Source organism: Poromitra crassiceps, assembly GCF_964638095.1.
Source record: "Poromitra crassiceps genome assembly, chromosome: 10".
NCBI classification, from domain to species: domain Eukaryota; kingdom Metazoa; phylum Chordata; class Actinopteri; order Beryciformes; family Melamphaidae; genus Poromitra; species Poromitra crassiceps.
This window is the reverse complement of record NC_139631.1, coordinates 52,356,242-52,366,241: the sequence shown is the minus strand read 5'-3', so window position 1 is coordinate 52,366,241 and position 10,000 is coordinate 52,356,242. Positions and strand designations below refer to the sequence as shown.

Genomic DNA, 10,000 nt, shown 5'->3' with positions numbered 1-10,000 from the left:
TGAAGAAGATGCAGCTCCTGGCCCACTCCACGATGGAGAACAACGTCTGGTCGGCCATGCGGCACATGAGGCTGAAGCTGCTGGGCTTGTCCAGCCTGGGGCCCGGGTTGGAGCCTGCCCCCCGGCCCCCCGGCTCCCCCTGCAGGTGGGCCAGGATCTTACTCTGCACCAGCAGCTCGTCCGGGTCACAGCGCAGCAGCTCCAGCACCAGGGGCGGCAGGCTGGGCGGCTGGGGCGAGCCCCCGGAGTACATGTCCGGGTAGGGGTATCCCGTCAGCGACTCGGGGGAGCTGGTGTAGTCAGGGCACTCGGCCTTAAGGCGAGACATGGCAGGTGAAAGGGGTAAAAAGGATGTTTTGTACTTACTCCAAACTTTCCAGTTTTATTCCTGAAGGTTTTTACAGAGGGCGTTGTTCATATATCATTCATCACCTGATCACATTTCATTCCTAAAAACATGGAGGAATGGATTTTGTTTGTTTGTCTTTTAGTTACTGCATGTGTTGACAGTATTGTCTGATTTATGGAGCGATAACAAGAGATATCCAAAATTCCCTCTGTAAAAACCTTTGGCTCTTATGTCAAAAAAATGAAACAATAATTTTGGAATTATTGTTTCATTCTGGAATTCTGGAAATGTATGCAATTTAGTGCATATTTAAGTAGATAATGCCTCCTTTGCATATTGAAACATAAAATTTCAGAAAACGTGTCATACAAAAAAGTCTTGTCTTAATCAACTGGGGAAGTTTCACTGTGATGATATCTATGAGTTCCATTTAAAAAAGTTAAATTTTGACCCTATTCACCCGTAGTGCCTCACCTTAATGGCCCTGCTGGGGAAGGGCGTGTACTGGTACTGGGCAGCGAGGGGCATGTGGGGCTGCATCATGCCCAGAGACGGGGGGCCGTAGAGGGGGCCGCCCTCGTAGTCTGTCGGGGTGATGGAGGTGGGGGTGGAGAGGCTCTTGGAGATGGTGGGCAGGCTGTGCAGGGAGCCAGTGAAGCCATAGTCTGCCTGCAGGGGGGAGGGGGGGGAGGGGAGGGGCGGCGGCCTCCAGCTTGAAGCCGCTGGAGCGGATCAGAGCTTTCTTCTGCTGCTTCAGGGCCCGGTCTCTCTTGTACATGGGCCCAAACTTATTCCGGCCCCCGCGCATGCGATCCGCACGCACCGCTGTCACAGACAAGAGACAAGAGACAAGAGACAAGAGACAAGAGACAAGAGACAAGAGGGGAAAAACACACATTTTAGAGATGACAAAGTTACGCCCTCTTCCCGCTTTCAGGATACGCACCAAGGAATTTCATCCGCTATTCATCTTTCCATAGACATTTCCTAAAATCGTTATAAAAATAGCTTTACTTGGTCAAACCAAGCGATTCAGCTCTATTTAGAATCAGGAGAGAGTCTCTCCTGCTGAATCGAGAGACCATATCATATTTCATTCAGACCAAAACTAACAGATTTTTTATTATTATTATATTATTTTAGTTGTATTTGTTTTGATCTGAGTGAAATGTTCTCTGGTCTCTCCTGATTCTAAATAAGCTGAATCACTTGGTTTGACCAAGTAGAACTATTTTACAAAATGTAGATGGAAAAATTAAATCCCTTGGTGTGTATGCTGAATGCGGAAGAGGGCGTGACTTTGGCTCTCTATACCGGTTATTATATTGCATGGTCCTTAACGAGCACAGGAGCATGGTCCTTAACGAGCACAGGAGCATGGTCCTTAACGAGCACAGGAGCATGGTCCTTAACGAGCACAGGAGCATGGTCCTTAATGAGCACAGGAGCATGGTCCTTAACGAGCACAGGAGCATGGTCCTTAACGAGCACAGGAGCATGGTCCTTAACCAGGAGCATGGTCCTTAACGAGCACAGAAGCATGGTCCTTAACCAGGAGCATGGTCCTTAACGAGCACAGGAGCATGGTCCTTAACGGGCACAGGAGCATGGTTCTTAACGAGCACAGGAGCATGGTTCTTAAGAGCACAGCAGCATGGTTCTTAACAGCACAGCAGCATGGTTCTTAACAGCACAGCAGCATGGTTCTTAACAGCACAGCAGCATGGTTCTTAACGAGCACAGGAGCATGGTCCTTAAGGAGCACAGGAGCATGGTTCTTAACGAGCACAGGAGCATGGTTCTTAACGAGCACAGCAGCATGGTTCTTAATGAGCACAGGAGCATGGTCCTTAAGGAGCACAGGAGCATGGTTCTTAACGAGCACAGGAGCATGGTTCTTAAGAGCACAGGAGCATGGTTGAGCACAGCAGCATGGTTCTTAACAGCACAGCAGCATGGTTCTTAACGAGCACAGGAGCATGGTTCCAAATAACACACAAAACAGTCACCGGCATCCTCAACAAATTCTGAAAATAGCATGGAGAGTAAATAGCTGCTTTCCTTTTTAGGGTTTATAAATCCCCACTGGCCCTGCAGTCCCACTCTGTCTTGTAGCCTAAATAGAGGCTTTGATTTAAAACAGGGGAGTATTTTTGGGCTTTATCAGTAAGTCAAGAATGTCTCCTTTTTCTGCTACGGAAGCAGGTGCTTCTCTGCACTGCTGCCTGCCTGCCGGGAATCATTACAAGCCTGTGTGCAGGAAGCAGCCATGAGAGCTACCACACACCTGCAAATCAGCACATGATTTTATTATGACGGCCTACTAATCCTTTCATAAACTTTAGAATGATAGAAATAACCCCGCAGAACGGGGTGCTGTCCCTATAGCAATATTATGGAAAGGAGACAAACAATAGCATATAATCCATGTAATCCAGCTATTGAATAACACTGACACCATATAGGAATATTGCAGCAATTAATAGAATTCATGTTACAACAAATTTACGCTATAGGTCCCTGCTGCAATAGGAATATTAAAGGAAATTAGAATATATATATATATATATATATAATATATTATATATATATATATATATATATATATATATATATATATATATATATATATATATATATATATATATATATATATATATATATATATATATTATTATTATATAATATATAAATAAATAAATATATATATATATATATATATACTATAAAGTCAATATAATTCACAAATGAACACTTACAGTCCCTTACAGCAATATTATCAGAAAGAATTATGCTATCATGTACCATATAAAGTCGCTATACTGTTGAGCACCACAGACCCTAAGGCCCTATGGAATGTGGAATGATTACATTATTTTTCTCATCATGACTAATTCTCCAAAATTATGATAAGAGTGAAAAAGAGGTCTTAAATAACTCAGCTATATAAATGAATGGAGGTTCCTATGGTACCTTCTAGCCGCATTCCAACACTGAGGCACTTCTGGAAGCGACAGAAGGGACATCTCTTCCTCTGGGTCTTGTCTATTTTACACTCCTGGCTCTCTGCACACGTGTACCGCTTGTTGTTCTGGACTGTTCTCTTGAAGAAGCCCTGCACATGCACACAGGGAACGGGAACATTAGCAAACACAGAATACAGAGGATAGGGGAGACCGGGGGTAATTGCAACATGTTTTGGTTTTGAGGTCATTCTACTCAAACTACCTCAAACTATTTGGATAAAAATGTTATGTAATGTATGTGTGTTCTCAACCCGATCTCCAAAAAAATTGTAAAATAGCAACGTTTGTGGACAAACGTTGGTATTTTACAATTTCGGCTAAGAAATTGTAAAATGGTAACGTATGTGTCTACAGCGGTGGGCGTGGTTTGGGCGTGTTTTACGGAGATTTTCTGTTTCTAACCCCTCCCCCTACTCTAATCCTAACCCTAAAATCTCAGAACGTTACTATTTTACAATTTTCGAGCCGAAATTGTAAAATAGCAACGTTGGTCCATATCGTTGGTATTATACAATTTTCTGTGAGACTGTGTTGGTGTTCTATACTTGTTAAGTCATCAAATATTTTAGAAGAAACGTCACAATATTTATTGAAACACAAATGTTACATCTGCCCCTGCATAGAGGAGCATATATGGGGGGCAATTGTAACAACACACGTAATACCTTCATATACCAAGGACCACAATAAACTCCCATGAAGAGATATAGTTAAAACAATTTAATATCCACTGGACAATTAATTCCAGTTTAATTAAAACAGTATACTTAATCATATAATAATAGAAGAAAAAAACAATTTATTTTTTCCTTTTTCACATAGCATGTGCAGAGGTTCATGGTTCTGTCTCATTTCTGATTGGTGCAATTTGAGATGATACAATTGCCCCTTGTTACAATTGCCCCTGGTCTCCCCTATACAGTTTAAAATTGTGGATGCATTTTTAGCCTTACAAGGAAAAGCAAAAAGCAAGAAAAAGTATCCCAAAATGTAATTGAAAGTCTCGAAATAAAATAAAATAGGCACATCAATGTATTATTGTTGTTGTTGTTATTGTTATTGCTATTGTTATTGTTATTATTGCCATAATCATAATCATAATCACAATGATCATAATCATAAGCATAACAATCATAATAATCATATTTATAATAATAATATGTTCCTCTGCAATATTTCATTCTGGGACTTTTCCATATCGGATCAGTGAATTGTCCCCTGCATCATATTTGAATGATATGTTTATAGACAAACTGATTATTAATATGGATAATATGGATAATGGGGGCTGTACCTACCTTGCAGCTCTCGCAGGTGAGCAGGCCGTAGTGGTAACCTGACACCTTGTCTCCACACACAGGACACAGCTCTTCCAGGTCATCGTCATATGTGTATTCCATCACCTTCAAAGTCACACCTGGCTCACACACATACACACACACACACACGCACGCACGCACGCACGCACGCACGCACGCACGCACGCACACACACACACACACACACACACACACACACACACACACACACACACACACACACACACACACACAACCACACACACACACACACACACACACACACACACACACACACACACACACACACAGCACAACAGTTCTAAAATGCCCGCTCAGTTATGCAATGATTTAAGAGAGGAACCAGACCTGCCAGCAGGGCGGATAGGAAAACGTGTGATAGCGTCAGTTATCTAACTTAGTTTTAACCCGGATTTTCTCCTATTTCATGTGAAGGTAATTGTTTCACAAATCGGCTCCCTTAAATTAACTAGTAGCTTATGTTGTAAAAATGAATTACGATAGTGACAAAATATATAATGAATGATTTTTTTTTTATCTGAGAATGGTAGGTAGACCTCCTATGCAATAAAATAAAATAAAATAAAATAAAATAAAATAAAATAAAATAAAATAAAATAAAATAAAATAAAATAAAATAAAATAAAATAAAATAAAATAAAATAATTCTATAAGGCTGCCTACACCAGAGTTTAACACAGGCCTATATTGCAAAATGCAAATAAATTGGTATATTTATGAATAATATTATGCAAGAAAACAATTTCAAAATGCAATTAGCCTACATTTCGGCCTATTTGTGATAGGGGCTAATCCTGTAATAAATCTGCTGGAATTATACGATCATATTTTATATAGCTGGGCTACTCGCAAAAATATATTCAATATGGATGTATTTATATAACCTAAGCTTACATAAATAACATAATAAAACCCTACAAGTGCATTGATTGATCCCGTATTTCCATATTGTTTCTTACATATTGTTGGCTATAAATGCGCATCATGTGGCTAAAAGATGTACGAATTTTACGTGGTTATAGCTAAAAAATATGACCTCCAGTCGCTATAGGCTATACTAATTGTTTCCCCCCTTGAAAGTTGACATATTTTCACAGCCTGCACCTTATCACTGTGATATGATAGTTATGAATTTGACATAAGACTTCTAGCTAGGTGGATAAACTGAAAATAAAATAGATGGTACAGTGTAAAGTCAATTTAGGAGGCTTTTATGCAGCCTTTTCCCTATAGGCATAGGCTAGAATATAGCTAACAGGTAGGCTATTTTCTATCAAGTAACTAGATAGGTAGCACTTAATTTGTCACCTCACCTACCTTCGGTTATTGCGACCAATCAATCAATCAACCTCAACCAATAAAAATGTAAGAAAGAATCCCATCGGTGTATCCGGTGAAAAATCCTGTGCGTCCGCGTGCACAGCTGGTCGGTCGGTGTGTGGACTGTGGGTGATGCTGTGGCGCGTGGCGAAGTGAATTGAATGAGGAGGTGCCACTGCCAATCACTGACAGGTGCGCGTGCACGCAGCGCCACGCACGCGAGGAGGCCAGAAGCCTATAGGCTACTGAATACTGATTGTTTATGAAAATGACCAAATATGGACATCCTATATACGTGGAATCAGCGTGGCGTCACAACACCGCAAATCCCCCGGAACTGTACGAGTTGTCCCAAACATGCGTTCATATCTCACATCTACTATAGGCCTGCCCTATAGGCATGATAACGCTTCTATTTTGACATTCTGAGTGAGAAGTAGCTCAAGAGTTTGATGTAGGCTATAATATATAATATGTCGTGTTAAAGTTGTGTGAACTGTCGCAGTTTTTTAAATGTGAACAACATAGCCGGGGCTATAGTGAGACATTCAAGGCAGCTCCTGGGTCCCATTTCCGTTTCCCCCCTGAGCAGTTTGTTTACCAAAATGCTGCTCGGCTATGATCCCTCGTATTAGCTATCATTATGGACATCTGACATTCTTATTAATATGTACACAGGACATTATTATTATTGTTATTATTATTATTATTGTTGTTATTATTATTATTATTATTATTATTATTAGTGTTGTTGTTGTTGTTGTTGTTGTTGTTATGGTTGTTATTATAATTGTTATTATTATTATTCTTTAAGTAGCCTAATTCATATAATTATTATTGAGGGTTAATGTATTAAATGTTTATTTGCATTAGGCTGTTGCTGCTGGAGTGAACCTGAGATCTTTCGTTAGTGGACTGGACATTCTCTAACTGGGAGTCTTTAATTATGCAAATTTTGTATTGCCGCTTATTGCTATCATCATCATTATCGTCGTCATTATCGTTGTTGTTTTACGTTTTTTGCATTATACATTGACATTATTGTATTACTGTATCCTTCTATATTCAATTCAATTAGCAGTTTTTGCATTGTGCTATCACTAACCTATTGTTTGCCATGCATGATTTAAATCAGAAATGCTTATAGCCTACAGTATTTTTTATTTCTTTATCAATAAAATATATAGCCTACATACCCAGTCATCACCATCGTCTTGAGACGTTTTAAGACATCCCAAGACATGGTGATGTAGGCTACATAATTATATACATAATATATATATATATTAGTAAAAATAAAAGGGCTTTAGGCTATACCTTTTTATTCTTTAAATTACCATTCTATTCAGTCTTCTTGGGTTTGCGTCGTCATTCAATGCGCTCGTTCATATAACCGGCTAAACGGTGTTTTCTTCTTTTTAAGAAATGCTGCCGCTTCCTTCGCATCTTGTCATTATGTGACTAGAAACACAGAGACTTCTGGACGGCTGTGAGAACAGTTAGAAAATGAAGGCGTTTCTGTCGATACCGTTTATTATGCCTGCCTGGGGTATAATGGCTTCTTCACTTGACAACAACGAGACCAAATCATTCTCAAATCAACCTCTATCTAAATTATTTTTGTTGAAAGTTTGCAGAAACGGCGGACTTACTTACCTTGAACCGTGTCTCCCAACATCTGAGCCCCGCGCAGCGCACCGCAGCCGTCAATGAATGATGATTGTCTGATGATAGAAACCTGACAGGAGATGGCCACATGTGGCATGGGCCACACCAAAACCAACAATATACAATTATTTCAAAGTAAAAAAAAAAAAAAAAAAGTTCAGTCTGTCGAAGTGCTTAGCGAGGCCTGACAGCAGTGTGTGTGTGTGTGTGTGTGTGTGTGATCATAGAGCGGCTGCACAGAGTGAAGCTCCTCCGGTGAGCAGGCGCTTTACCGTCATCTACTTAGCACTCTGTCGCTGCTGCTATTGGCTCCGCGGGTCACGTGTCTCAGGGCCTGACAGGAACACGGTGCTGATGCTGTGAGTGATCAGTTCATCCATAGACAAGTTTCTCAGCCAAATTCACTTTTAACCGAGATATTGAGTTTAGATTGGAAGCTGTTGCCTGCATTCAGACAACGTTCAGTCTGGAGCAAATTATTTGACTGAAAACAAGAAGTAAAAAAAATAGGCCTAATTACTACTACTACTACTACTAATAATAATAGTTATAGTGATAATGATGATTGATGTAAAGCATATAATAACAATTTCAATGACAATAACACCAACGCAACAAAAATAATGAATCAATATAATATAATAATAATAATAATAATATAATAATAATAATAATAATAATAATAATAATAATAATAATAATAATAATAATAATAATAATAATAATAATAATAAGCATAATTATCATCATCATCATTATTATAATATCTATATGGGAGATAATGCATTTAAAGCCTTGACATAAAATAGGGATGTTGGTGTATTTTATCTTAGGCTGTTTAGGTGTGTGTGTGTGTGTGTGTGTGTGTGTGTGTGTGTGTGTGTGTGTGTGTGTGTGTGTGTGTGTGTGTGTGTGTGTGTGTGTGTGTGTGTGTGTGTGTGTGTGTGTGTGTGTGTGTGTGTGTGTGTGTGTCATAATGATAGGCTACTTTTACAATTGATTTAACTCTATCAATGTCTATATTTACCTGCACTGATAAGCGTTCTGTAGGCCTATTTATACATAGTTCCGGGACGTACAGTACAGTCCAGTATGCTTCAGCAGAATGAATCACATTGATGTAGAAAATGAATGTGCTGTTGATCAGGCGTTTTGCTGATGTGAGCATTTTGAAGAGTCAAGCTGCCTATTGTTAGGTGAGACAGGAAACAGGCGAGGGTCCGTCAGGCCGCGAGGGTCATTGTGTGCAAGACATTGATTTGTTGGAGAAAGCGCCAACAAAGCTAAGGGTCCTTAAGTAGACTACCTTGCCATGTTAAAAGACAGGAAACACAACGCTGACTTCAGATTTACACAAAACAGTTCAACAGTTCCATTCAGTCGACTGGATTTATTGGAAAACGCAGAGCCTATTCTCTCTTTGCAGTCCACTGGCTGCCAGATTGCGGGGTACAGGGACCTCCAGGGGTCCTTGACGTTTTTTCGGGGGGCCTTGAGTTGTTTCCAGGGCATCCCAAGAGCTATTCCCTCCATTGACTCCATTTACCCCCCCCAATTAGAGAAGGAAATGAGGACACCCAAAACTCAAGTCAGTAACATCCCAAATCTGCCCACTGGGGTCCCTGCATGGTTTATGATCTGACCATGATACCAGGCTCACTGCAGTGTACTTTGTGTGCACCTTGGAGGACATCTCATTGAGCCAGTCAGCTTGCACAGACAGGAGCGTGACCCTGTTGACCTTGTATTGGTTTGTGACTAACTATACTACCATGTGGAACAGCATGGATTGTAATGAGAAAGGGATCCATGTATACCAATTGTCATCCTAAGTATAGAGGGCTAGGTTTCCAAAAATCAGAACTATCCCTTTAACAACACATTCGGTGATGATGTCATGGAATGTGTTAAAATTACGTGACCCGATTCGCCTCCTGAACTGTTCTGTTCTTAACCGTAACCGTAACCAAAACCAGAAGCCTAACCTTAACCAAGTAGTTTTAGTTGCCTAAACATAATCAACGTTTAACCCATTGATACCTGATGCAGCATTTGTGTGCGTATCCCTTTAAGTTTGCGGTCTTAAAGGGATACGCACACAAATGAGGGATATACACGCAAATGCTGCATCAGGTATCAATGGGTTAAACATAATCAATGTAACGTTTTCAAATGAACCATGTTTCAAAGTTTCCCATGAGGCGCATCGCCTGCATGCACCGTTTCACTCATGTCGTTTCGGGAGGAATTGGAAATGGACTCGTCGTTTCGGTATAATGATGAAATAATAATATGAT

At 40.2% G+C, this 10,000-nt stretch overlaps 1 protein-coding gene across 1 annotated transcript in view; it reads right to left on the bottom strand.

Moving 5' to 3' along the window:
- Positions 1–4,787, bottom strand: part of LOC310783042 (nuclear receptor subfamily 5 group A member 2-like) — a gene marked incomplete at its 3' end in the record, with an annotated part of 27,501 nt that extends 22,714 nt beyond the window's left edge. Inside the window, 5 exon segments of the mRNA XM_083643824.1 lie at positions 1–313; positions 824–1,045; positions 1,047–1,174; positions 3,323–3,464; positions 4,674–4,787. The exon segment at positions 1–313 is cut by the window's left edge and continues 11 nt beyond it. Of these exon segments, the coding sequence (XP_083499950.1) occupies positions 1–313; positions 824–1,045; positions 1,047–1,174; positions 3,323–3,464; positions 4,674–4,775 (907 nt within the window). The 5' untranslated portion in view covers positions 4,776–4,787.
- Between the last annotated feature and the right edge of the window lie 5,213 nt (positions 4,788–10,000).